Raw genomic sequence first — 13,463 nt, 5'->3', positions numbered from 1 at the left:
CTTCAGCAGCCGTTTGAAATTTTGCAATCACAGGTTGAGGTAACCTTACCAAATTCATTTTCTATAGAAGATCCTGCTACTTGGAATGTTAAGTTAAACTCAGTAGAGGACAATGATGAATACAAAACACAGTAGTGGACTTTTAGAAATCCCTGCGAACTCACTATGACAATAAACAAACATTGAATCGAAATTTCCTTAAAGGCACTTTTCATAATGAGGTTGTTTAAAGAGATTTGTTATTGTACCCAGTCAGGTGATAAGTTTTGTTGTATTGATTGCTATTTATTTCAACCAGGTGACGCAAAAAAAACATTTTTTACAGGTTTCAGTGACAGAAAGCACAGCTTCGAACTAACGGTACTCAAATTTCATTTACATTTTCATGATCGTAGGCATCAAATTCTTACGTAAATCACTAGACAAAAACAATTAATCAAGATTAATAAAATAACGTTTATGCAGTGTCAAGAAAAGGTAAACTTTTGGCGAACTATCTCTCAAGTATAGTTTCTCGTGTACAGGTTTTTAGTAGTTACAGGTTCACCAAGGAGACACAGAGGACTCCGTATCAACTTCAAATTGTTTATATATTTATATTTATTTTTTTACTAAATTGTTAAATGGGTCAGTTTTTTTATTGTTGGCTGAGCGTTAGCGAAGCCTATCACTTGTGGAGCTGAAAAGATTTTCTGTATGTCTGTCAGTCCGCATGAAATCTCGAAAACCTACTATGACCATGGACTTGAAGTTGTGCATGAATCTTAATTTCTACCCAAAATTCGATGATAGTGCGTTACTCCATGGAATTTCGCTGAGCGTAAGCGAATTATTTAACACTGGTCTTGTGGGCAACTATGATGGTAACGAGAGAATAGCTGAATAAATAAAAAAAAAACTCAATACACCGATAAGGGAATAAAACACGTGACAACACATTTAGCCTAACATACCTACACTTACATAATTTTATAGTGTTTAATTGTATTATTTAAACAATAAATTTATTGAAATGTTAATGTATCATGTGGTATAAGAGATGTCATGAAAGTTTTATATGTAGACTTTAAATTTTGCATGAAAGTTCGTTTCTACAAGAATGATTTCTATGGTGCGTCATTTTATATTTATGAAATGAGTTATAAATTGAAAGTTTTGCATGCCACTTCATCTAGCCGTTACGGCACGTAGAGTGGCGTACTTCTACCTTCTTGTACTTCAGACCGTAAGCCGCGTAACAGGCTTAGCTAAGTTTCGATGCTGTGGGAATTATTTCAACGACATTCTGTTTAGATATGGTTCATCCCATTGGTCTTCACCTGACTACTGCCATAAGTGACTAAAAGTTCCTTGTAATCATGCCAGACCTGATCAGGCGAGGAAAAACATCTTGCGTATATAGAAATGAAATTTCACCCAAGTTTAATCCCATATAGATTATTTCGTCCTCGATATACTCTCTTAGTAATAGGATTCACTGACGCTCAGCCAAATTCCATGAAGGCAAGTGAACTATCGTAGGTCCGCAAATAAAGTTTCTTTAAACTTTCAAGCCTATAGCTCAATTCAGTATCGAGTTATCCCCTTGAGTTCATTCTGTTTTTAAGATATCCTGCGAAAGATTAGGCTTCGCTAACGCTTAGCCATTCCCTATGCAGGCGGACGGACACCCACCATCACGGAATCTACGCTATGAGCAGGGTGACCAGACGGATATTCCTGAAAAGGATGACTTTTGGGTGTGAAAAAGTAGGGTATTAAAGCAAAAAGGAGGACAGTATTAAATAATCATATAAACTTTGCGAAAAAATTTATTATGCATTATTGAAAAAACGCACATTTTAAATTAGTACTATGTTTAAGCATAGTATAGTAAACATAAAAAGCTCAAATTGGATTAGTTTTGGAATATAAATCGAAAAATGAAAGATTATTAAATATTATATTACCATATGCTATGTAACATGTCATACATGTCTTTGTCTTCACTAATTAATCGTAAGGTACCCGATTAGAAACCGATTATAACAATTATACTAATAAACACTTTGGATACTGTTATTATGTTTTTAGTGTTTCTATTTTGAAAAACATAATTATCTGGTGCATAGCCTATGATATCTTTTCTTGTGTGTTCTTGTGCTTATCGATTTAGAATTCTTAGTTGTGGGATCTACACAATGAAATATATTTTGACCGTTTTCAAATACATAAATTAATATTATAAACGTAATAAAAGTATTTTCTATGAAACCGTAAATTAAGGAAGTGTGTGTGTATATGTATATACAGGGTGATTCATGAAGTTCTCCCCCCACTTCTACAGCACATTTTACTAGTAAAAATAATGAAAAAATGTTTTGTAAACATAGGTCCGAAAACGCTTCGTTAGCGAGTTACAGCTAGCGAAAGATTTCGCCTGAATTCCTGGGTAAAGAGTAAAATAAAGCCATACTGAACTTTTGGAAAGGTTAATTAAGTAAGAAATATCGTGGATTCTTATGTAATTTTACCTGATAAAGCTAATAAAATAGGTTTCAGAACTGTACATGTAGTAGTTTTTGAGGGATTTAGGGTTAAATGCAAAAAATTGGGGCACGAAACAATGTTTTTTTAAGTTTGATGTACAATAACTTTGTTAAATTGGTAATAAATACATAAAATCAACAAACATTAATTGTAGAGAATTTAATTCTGAGAAAATTGATATAATCAAAGTCTAAAATAAAACAGAAATAAGTACCAAAAAATCGATTTTATTCAGTATAATACATTACTAGTTTTAAGCAAAATTAATCAGGTTGGGTCAACCGTACGCACTTTTTTATAATAGATGTTCAAAAATGAGGCCATCATTTATATCATATCAATACATTTTGCAGCACGTTTGTGTATTGCTTTTTTTGCGTTTCTTAATTTTTCAGGACTTCCCTGTATCTGCACAGCCGAATCCATAATACGGGCAATTAATTCATCACAAGAATTCACTTTTGTCTTGTATACAATGTCTTTCATCCATCCCCAGATGCAATAATCCAATGGAGATAGATCTGGTGATCTTGGTGGCCAAGGGTGAGGCCCTCCACGACCAATCCAGTGTCCAGGAAATTGATGATTTAAGTAAGCAGAAACGGCACGTGAAAAGTGGGGAGGTGCTCCGTCATGCTGGAAGTACAAATTTTGTCTGAGATGTAAAGGAACATTCTCTAACAGCTGCGGCAACTCTTCTTGAAGGAAATGCAAATAGAACTCAGCATTTAGGCGTCCAGGTAATAATGAAAGGTCCAATCAGCCGATTGTGCAAAAGGCCACACCAGACATTGACGCTAAATCGGTGTTGAAAGTTCTGTTCCACTAACTCATGAGGATTTTCTTCTGCCCATGAGTGTTCATTGTGCAAGTTATTGACACCATCCCGAGTGAATTGTGCCTCATCCGTAAACAAAATACGTATTATTATTAATATTCAAAAAGTTGCAAAACTCCAAGCGAAGCGGACCATCCCCTAGATGTAGATGTTGAACCTTTTGTTTATGAAACGGATAAAATTTGTTTCGATTAAGTGACCTCCACACCGTTGACTGCGAAACTCCTATCCGCCTAGAAATACGTCGTGTACTTACACCTAGACTGCGATGAACAGCATTAATAACAATATCATCATCAAGTTGGACAGCTCGTTCATAATTGGTTCTAGTACTTGGTAGTGATCCTGTTTCCCGAAGAGTACGAAAAGTTCCTGAAATTGTTTTGGTATCTGGAATCCTCCTATTAGGGTAACGTAGTTCATATTCTTCTACAGCAGCTCTAGCATTACCATTACAGTAACCCAAAATAAAAACCATATCAGCGCATTCCTGTGATGTAAATAAGTAAGGCATTTTTTCGCTGAATAAACAATCGAATTATAACTCACAGAAAAATTGCATTTAATAACACGATTCACAGAACCCGATCTCCTGCTGTAGCTTGCAAAACACCACTAATACACAGTTCTAACGTAACAGTACAGAATACCATTGTTGATCAGCTGTTATTCGTGCGTTACCAACTTAGAAATTAATAAAACAAAAAACTGCATTTCGATGATTAGTAAACAATAATGGGAAAATGTTTGCTTCATTTATTTTCGAACATTTGAAGTAAATTTTTATAAAAAAAATACAACGTAATAAAACATGATGTTTTTATTTACAAACAAATTTATCATTTAATCTTGTTTTCTCAATTTATCTCATCATTAAGGAACAAACATTTTGTTTTTGTTTTATTTTAACTAAATACCGTACGGTATTTCTTTACAGCTAGTAATGTATTATACTGAATAAAATCGATTTTTTGGTACTTATTTCTGTTTTATTTTAGACTTTGATTATATCAATTTTCTCAGAATTAAATTCTCTACAATTAATGTTTGTTGATTTTATGTATTTATTACCAATTTAACAAAGTTATTGTACATCAAACTTAATAAAAAATTGTTTCGTGCCCCAATTTTTTGCATTTAACCCTGAATCCCTCAAAAACTACTACAGGTACAGTTCTGAAACCTATTTTATTAGCTTTATCAGGTAAAATTACATAAGAATCCACGATATTTCTTACTTAATTAACCTTTCCAAAAGTTCAGTATGGCTTTATTTTACTCTTTACCCAGGAATTCAGGCGAAATCTTTTGCTAGCTGTAACTCGCTAACGAAGCGTTTTCGGACCTATGTTTATATAACATTTTTTCATTATTTTTACTAGTACAATGTGCTGTAGAAGTGGGGGGAGAACCTCATGAATCGCCCTGTATATATATATATATATATATATATATATATATATATATATATATATATATATATATGTATACAATTTTCGAGGCTACTACGCTTAAGAATAGACCGCTAGCAGGGGGTGAGATGAGAATTAATACATTTTGTTGTTTTTCTCTCGTTTTTTGTCTTGTCTTTTAGTTAAGTAAACTTGTTTTATCTATCAATGACGTGATCTACACATATGTTTCCCATGAATATAGTATTTTTTGTTATTACTAAACACATACAATATTATATGAGTATTGTTAATGTTAGTATGTACTAATACAAGTTCAGGCCTAGTACACTAAATAGGTCCATTAAACAATAACTGTATTCTATTTCAAATACGCATGTCATTCATGAAGAATTTAAAACAGTCCGATCATTTAAAAAAGGTATAGGTGCATAATAAAATTTGTTTTAACTAAAACCAAAAAGTATTCACATAGCCCACACGTAGTTCAAAATAGCATGTTAACAACAATTATGCATGTACGAGTGTGAGGACTAATTTTAAAGCGATTACAATTCAATATGCAACATGCAAATTCACAATGACATAAAGCTGATGCATACAAAAAATAAAAAACTACAATCAATTCGTGATAATTAATACCTGTTATACTATTATTTCATTAACAATAACAGTCTATTTTTAAACATTATAAAGACAGATATAGACAGAAAGGTTAATTAATTAATACAAGCGTGATTACCACATAATAGGTTTTAAAATACCGGTTCAAACAATAGAAACAATGTTTCTTGGTTATCACGGGAATTATAACTTTGGAGGTTGGTACAGGGAAGGCGGGTTACCCCTCCAGCGGGTGTTTCCCCCACTCTCAAATCTGTGGCGCTATGAGCTGTGGCGCTGTGAGCACTCCGGCCAAATCTTTGGCGCTATAACCTGTGGCGCTATGAGCTGTGGCGCTGTGAGCATGGATCCGATTATTTATTCGGTTGTGTTGGCGCTGTGAGCACTCGACCAAATCTGTGGCGCTATGGCCCGGCCTCCACTTGCGATTTGTTGTCGCGCGATTGTTTTGTCGCAGTCGCAAAAACTTAATTGAGGTGCATCCACTTGCGACAGAATCGTTGTAGATTTTGATCATGGATGACATCGAAGCAAGTGTTGTGATCGCGCTTTTACTTCGTGCTAGACGTAAACGGCGAAAACATAATTACTGGGTTCACCCAATAACAAGTCAGCGATTACTAAAAGGGCAGTTTCACAAGTTATTTGAAGATTTGAGTGAACATCCTATAAAAATTCTTTCAGTATTACCGAATGACGAAAAATAGTTTTGATGAACTTTTGAGAATAATTGGTCCATCAATTACATATAAAAACACAAAATGGAGATTGTCTATACCACCAGAAGAACGTCTATCAGTGACTTTGAGGGTGAGTAATAATTACAGAAAATCAAATTATCTTATTTTGTTTATCTATTAAAAACTCTTTATTAAATCAAAACATTTTAAAAAACACAAGTACAAATTAATAAAAATCAAATGTTATAGGAATAACTAAGGGTTAGTAGTTTACCCATTAAAAGAGTTACGATAAATCAAAAAGATCACTTCCACTTGCAGAGGGTGATGACAAAACACTTCCTGCAAAATCGTTGTAAAAATTCTGCATTGGCCCAGTATTTTGTGGATACACAGGTTGGTTAGAATTATGTCCGTAAGCAGAATGGCTATGCTGTGGCTGTTGTGTATGTTGGGAAGAGCTGATGTAACCAGGGCGTGGATTAATGTTTCGAGCTTGCCTCATGACGTTTAAAATTTCTATCTTAGCATAATGCTTTTGCTCTTCATTTAATTTTCCTAACATTGGAACCAACATTAAAGCGAAGTGTTTATCTTCATTACCCTCGTCACTTTGTCTTGCTTTCAAAATGTTCAATAAAGATGTCTCATATGAGTTTGCATTTTGTTTCTTACTATTTTTACGCCTTTCACGCTCGGTCTGTGCATTAATGCCAAGTGAGCATCTTGCAGTAGAATTACCTTCTTGAATGTCATCAGATGTATCATGTGGTTGCTCTGGTTCATATCCATCCGTTTCATTGAGGGAGATATTACTAATAGTTTCTCTTCCTTTTACAAAGGGAACCAAAAACAGCAACGCATCAAAATGGATATACTTTCTTCTTTTTGTTGCTCCTTGGCCTGATGTGGTTTTTCGTTGTGCTGCAATTTCCCTCAAAAAGCAGTCCTTTAAATTCTTCCACTTTTTTTGAACGTCTGTACCTGGAATACAAATTTAGTATTAACCCCCCTAGAATAATTAAAAATTATATTTTATTGATTTCAAATGTAAAAACCTATGCCATAACTTCATCATAACACTTTTGATATAGTACCTCCTTATTTTCAGAATTTATTATTTTCAGGTACCTTGCCACTGGGAACAGCTTCATTTCGTTACACTTTGAATATTTATTGGGTGCCAGCACAATTGGTCACATCATTAAAGATACTTGCTCAAAATTGTGGACATGTTTACAACCAATACACATGCCTACCAAATCAGAGGAAGATTGGAAGGAGATAGCAAAACAATTTTACTTGCGAACGAACTTCCCAAATTGCATTGGTGCCATTGACGGCAAACATATAAGAATTCAGAAGCCAAATCACTCTGGATCTCTTTTTTACAATTATAAAAATTACTTTTCGATTGTGTTACTTGCTGTAGTAGACGCAGACTATTGTTTTACAGCAATCGATGTAGGATCTTACGGTAGTAACAGTGATTCAAATATTCTGAAAAACTCCGCACTAGGTGCAAAGTTGATTGATGGCAAACTGAACATCCCTCAAGCTCAAACTCTTCCTAATGACGAAAATGGAAAACCTATGCCATTTGTTATAGTTGGAGATGAAGCATTTGCTACATCAAGAAATATAGTGAGGCCTTATCCCAGGAAGAATTTATCCATGAAACAAAGAGTATACAACTACAGAATGTGCCGTGCTCGAAGAATGGTGGAATGCACGTTTGGTATTTTAGCCAACAAATGGCGAATTTTCCATCGGCCATTGAATGTCCAAACGAACTTAGCGGATGACATTATTAAATCATCCTGCGTTCTCAACAACTTTGTAAGAAGAAAAGATGGTATTCGAGTTGAAGATGAATGCTATGAGTGTCCGCTGGTATGTATACAACAAGTCGGTGTACGGGGTACCTCTTCAGGTATCGAAGCAAGAGACTACTTGGCAGATTACTTCATTTCACCTCAAGGCTCATTACCTTGGCAATACGACCATGTTTAAATCAATAAGAAGAAGTTGGCATAATAATACATGGAAGTGATTTACAGAAGAAACCTCTGTTTAAAAAATTGTTTAATACATGTTAAGAGTAACTAAAGTTTAATAATTTCATTATTAATCATTTATACAACCATATCTTGTTAGCCAAAACTACATTTTGGTTTAAATAAATTGCTAATAAAACTATGAACGATGTTTTATTTACAGAAAACCTATTAGGTAGACCCTATTAAAATGAAATATTGAAAAAATGTTTCTTGTGAAATAATAATAAAAAATAAACAAAACTGTTGGGAATAAATTAAAAAAGCATACAATATTTTAATAGACGATAATATAATAGATTTATAAGATAATACAATATCAAAGACGAAAATAAATTGATAATCGGGAACATATAGAACTGCAATGAATCCGATAAGATATAAATTATAAGTTAGTGTAGGCTACATTTTTTAGATATCCTGTAGGTGGTATTTTTAGCCAATTAATGCTATCATATTTAAAATCACTCACCTTTATGTTTCTTTTCTTTTGATGTAAGGTCATTCCAGTTTTCTATCACTTTACCACACACTTCAGTCCACAGTTTTTCTTTTATATTTCGGTCACTGTACTCTTTTAATTGTTTATTATAAAGAGCCGGTCTCTTTTCTACTTCACTAATTAGCAAATCAGTATCAATGACTGATAATACTAATTTACTAGTAGAGGTTTCACTGTCAGACATATTTATTTAGTTAACAAACAGCCACCGCTCGACAGTACTCAGTCAAAAATGCGACTAAATAATCGCCAGTGGATGCATGTCGATGCCTGTCCGTGTGACTCATTTTATTTCCGCGACAGTCGCGTCGCGGTCAAAATAGGTCCAGTTGCGTTTTTTAAATCGCAGTCGCATTTCTGTCGCATGTGGATGCGCCTGCATTTAAAACAATAGGTTCTATTTTTGCGACTAAACAATCGCGCGACAACAAATCGCAAGTGGAGGCCGGGCCTATGAGCTGTGGCGCTGTGAGCTGTGGCGCTGTGAGCATGGACCCGATTATTTATTCGGTTGTGTTGGCGCTGTGAGCACTCCGGCCAAATCTGTGGCGCTATGAGTTGTGGCGTAGTGAGCACATTCACGTTGTGGCGCTGTGAGCAAATTCACGTTGTGGCGCTGTGAGCTTAGGCACTATGAGCCGCCACCGATTTATGTGCTGAGGAAATTAAATCCAACATTTCAGTTCCCAGTAGTGGTGACCATGAAGACAAAAGTTCTGTATTGCAAGGTATCCGAGCCGTAAAAATCGACATTGAGGAAACATTTAACGCTATGACGTCACAAATCAGTGTTGTGCAAAATGAAATAAAGAGTATGCGGGATTGTGTAATTAATCTGAATGATGAACAAGAAAAATTACAGGAGCGCTGCAGCAGGCTGGAGCATGCTAATGACGTTTTGGCTGGTGAGGTGCGGGACTTGCAACAGCGACTGCACGATACCGAACAGCAATAAATTTGCGATTTGCTAGTGTGGAGATAATCGGGCAACCGAAAACTGACAATATTGCCGATGCGTTTGGACTTGAGTTCAGGATGGAGGAGGACATATCGATTTCTCGTGGGCTGCGTGCTTACTCCACAAGAAGGTATTGTGCAGTTCGCCTCCTGAGACATCAAGGAGGACTGGCTAAGGGCAGCCAGGACAAAAAAAGTTTAAACGCCGCGGACATCCACCTATCCCTCTACAAGGAGTAATGTTTACGTGAATGTAAACTGACACCTCATCATAAAGCATAGAAGGAACATCGGCTTAAGAGTGAGGGAAATATCGTCCTAGCGTCGTAAGCGTGCTGATGCTGCTCGCGTTACCACGATGGAGGATCTCGGACACGTTCGAGAACAAGATCACTTCCTGTTTCTTGAGCTAGAGTTAAATAAGTACGCTTTATATATGTAATTTTTATAAACTTGTTTTTTTTTTTGTTAGTATAATAAAAAAAGTAATTGTTATTTGATTCATTAACTTTATTTACATGTCATAAAGGTGTCAAAGTTTAATTTGATATATATATATATATATATATATATATATATATATATACAACTAATCACTGTGTTGAATAGAAGAAAACAAAAGAACAATTTTTTACTTCTATATTTCGGGGATTTAATACCCCCGTCTTCAGGAAGTTTTCAATAAAAATTAATACAAACTATAACACGTAAACAAGAATTAAGAAAACATAAATGTAAACACAGTGCATAACATTTGATAAAGACCAACTGACGTGAAATTTTTCTAGTATATTTGCTGTAGCGCTGTTACCTAGTACCCTAAATTAAATTAATTTTTAATTCAATTAATTATTATGAATCTTTTTCAAAACAATGCTATGTTTCTTTATCAATAATTTGTAAACTAGAGCAATGTTTTGTTCCCATGGGAAATAAAACTCAGTAGTTTCCTCAAGGAAGCGGGGAGAAGATAACACTAAAAGTAGCACAGAGACTCTATCAAAACCACGGACCAATCCTCGACTGTCAAACTCCATACATCACCATTCATGGGCATTTAACAAGCATTAGATATGCACTAACCAATAAGCTCCAAGTAGAGTAATGGAAGTGGGGAGGGTCCCAGGACAAGCTAAGAGCACAAACTTTTTATTATTATGTGTCGAGCTCCTGATGAGACAACACTATTTGAACAAGTAAGTGAGTCCTCCCAGATGTTAGACAAATAGCCGTCATTCACTTTTTTGCAAAGACCTCATGTGATATAGAGGACAAATTAAACTTCAAATTTTAACTTAACTCAATTTTTAGCTCAAGTCTCACTCGAAGACCCTACTTTTGAGAGTGCCTTTTTATTAAATATTTAGTTTTTGGGTTCAAAGGGTTTTCTCAAGTAGAGGAGTTGTTTGAGTATGTTTTAACTTTATAATTTTCGTTTTTTTTTTTTTTTTTTAATTTCTAAGCTTTATTTTTTTATTGCTTTTAATCGTTATTTTGCTATTCATTAAATACATTTTTGTGTGAATCAACATTTTTTTTAATACCATTACCCTACGTCCAGTTGTGCCGGGACATGGCACGACATAGTTATGGTGTCAGAAGTGGGATTCCTCTAAATAATAAGTGAATTCTTAAAAGCGCTCAGTTTTAAGTAGCGAGGAGATTGGAGCTAACATCCTTGTTTAGTGGTTTTCGAGAACAACCCTAAGTTATAGTTCTTTGTTTGTATAAACTTGTGGCCTTGTGCCCTCGCCTAAAGTAGTAGTAGCGATAAATAAGTCACAGAGAAAAATGTTTTACAGATACCTACGTAAAGAAATTAGAGCGATTTTGTGGATAGTTGTTAATGTAAGGTCTCACTTTGTCTGTCAGGAACACGTCTTGTCAGGGATAGCTGTGACATCACGTTGGAGAGTAACGAAACAAGTTCACAAGAATTTGCAGAATGAAAGTAGCTGAGATATTCTTAAATAAAAGTAATCCCAAAGTTTGTAATATTATCATTAGAAAGATGTATGTGACTTTAGCTTTTGGGGAAAGACTCTCGTAAAGTAATTTACCATTCTTTTTCCTAGAAACTGGGTTTAAAAGTAAGTAAGTTTCGAAGTGGGGATAGCTTAGAACTTTTTATGGACAAAATTTCTTTCGGTCAACCACCGGGTGTTCTTACAGCGAGTAGAGTAGAGATCAAACCCGAAATATTTACAAACATTGGAACGCGATCCGCGATAATAACAACGCAGATTTCAGAAATTAAACATGGCTTTAATCTATTTACATGTAAATTTGTGAGTCTACCATTTACTTGTATACCGATTTTATACACTAATTCGTTGATTTTGTCCACCACTATATGAGGTCCAGACCAGTAGCGTTTACATTTTGCCAGCGCTCCTTTCTTAATATCTGGGTGATAAACATAAACTGAACTTCCTACATCAAATTCTTTTACTTTCGTGCCCCGATCATAGTATTCCTTGTTCTTTAACCTTGCTTCTTCTGTCAATTTAGCGGCTAACTCGTTTGCCTCTTTAATGTTATCAGTTAATTCTTTTATTGGCGTTCCTGTGTCGCCAGAATAACTATAGTCATCATCTAGCGGAAATCGCATTTCCCTTCCGTGCGTAAGATAAAATGGCGATTGCTTTGTGACAGGCTGCTTAGCATTCCTGAGTGCCATCAGTACATATGGAATACTAGCTGTTACCCGCGGCTTCGCACGCAATCTTAGAACCAAAGTCCTTATATTACTTAGTACAAGCAATTATGATGTAATATGATGGGAGTCCTATATAAATTTTAAGACGTAAGTAGGCAAATATGCTGAAAGAAAATGTGTACCACAATCCGTTAACAAATATTTAGGTATCCCTAACCTAGTTACTATGCTGTGACGAATGCTCTAGCAATCGACTCAGCTGTTTGGTCGGGTATCGGTACTGCTTCAACCCATCTGGTCGCGTGGTCAATAAAAGATAACGATTTCCAATTTTCGAAACCACTAATAGCCCAACTATATCCATACTTACCATATCCATGGGTAATTTGACTGTATCAAAATCCCCCAGAGGTGCAGTGTACATTATTTTATTTTAAAAAATTTATATACGGGATACACCATTGTACAAACAAAAATGTTAAATGCATGCTAAGCTATGACTATCACAGTACAAGAAAGAAACTTATTATGTTTAATTTTACCAAAGAAGCCAAAAATTACTAATATCTTACCAGCTTATCTTTTACCAGTTTCCTTAAGTTACATGAATGGCACTTCGTGACATATTCAGTAACATCTTTATTTGTACAAGGTCAAAAGTACTGTGATTTTATTGTCCAATGTTTTCTTTATTCCCAAATGGCCACTGAATACACATGAATGGTGGATTTCTAATACTTTAATGATCATCCCTTGAGGAACCACTAATTTATTTCCATTGTCATCTTTCATGTACAATAAACCTTCTAAATCATAAATAAATTTTTGGTTTTCCCCTTTCTTAATTTGGTTATTTATTTCAATACAAAATTGATCAATACGCTGTGCTTGTAAAACAACATCACGAGACCAAATAGGTCTACAGATAGTTCTTATTCTGGACAACGCATCGGTTGCCTGATTTAGCTTACCTTTTCGATGCTCTACTGCTCTACTTCAAAATCAAACTCTGAAAGTTTGAGAGCCCGTCTAGTCAAACGACTGTTAGGGTCTTTGAGTGAAGAGATCCAATTAATCGCGGCACAATCCGTTCTAAGAGTAAAATGATTACCATAGAGATAATATCTCCATGCCTTAGTCAAAATTACGACAGCAAGCAGCTCTCTTTCAGTTACGGAATAATTCTGCTCAATTAGTCTTAGAGA

At 35.0% G+C, this 13,463-nt stretch overlaps 2 protein-coding genes across 2 annotated transcripts; one reads left to right on the top strand and one right to left on the bottom strand.

Annotated features, from left to right (window-relative positions):
- Positions 1–6,254: 6,254 nt before the first annotated feature.
- Positions 6,255–9,089, bottom strand: LOC124372789. The gene is made up of 2 exons (XM_046831198.1): positions 8,613–9,089; positions 6,255–7,067 (listed from the first exon to the last, which is right to left on the bottom strand). The coding sequence occupies exons 1-2, from the start codon at positions 8,824–8,826 to the stop codon at positions 6,370–6,372; spliced, it is 912 nt and encodes a 303-aa protein (XP_046687154.1). The 5' UTR covers positions 8,827–9,089; the 3' UTR covers positions 6,255–6,369.
- LOC124372790 (protein ALP1-like) lies at positions 7,065–8,241 on the top strand. The gene has a single exon (XM_046831200.1). It carries the CDS (start codon positions 7,335–7,337, stop codon positions 8,094–8,096), a length of 762 nt encoding a protein of 253 aa, XP_046687156.1. The 5' UTR covers positions 7,065–7,334; the 3' UTR covers positions 8,097–8,241.
- Positions 9,090–13,463: the final 4,374 nt, after the last annotated feature.

Source organism: Homalodisca vitripennis, unplaced genomic scaffold (assembly GCF_021130785.1).
Source record: "Homalodisca vitripennis isolate AUS2020 unplaced genomic scaffold, UT_GWSS_2.1 ScUCBcl_4054;HRSCAF=9967, whole genome shotgun sequence".
Taxonomy (NCBI): Eukaryota; Metazoa; Arthropoda; class Insecta; order Hemiptera; family Cicadellidae; genus Homalodisca; species Homalodisca vitripennis.
Note: the sequence above shows the minus strand (reverse complement) of the source record. Positions and strands in the feature narration are given on the sequence as shown.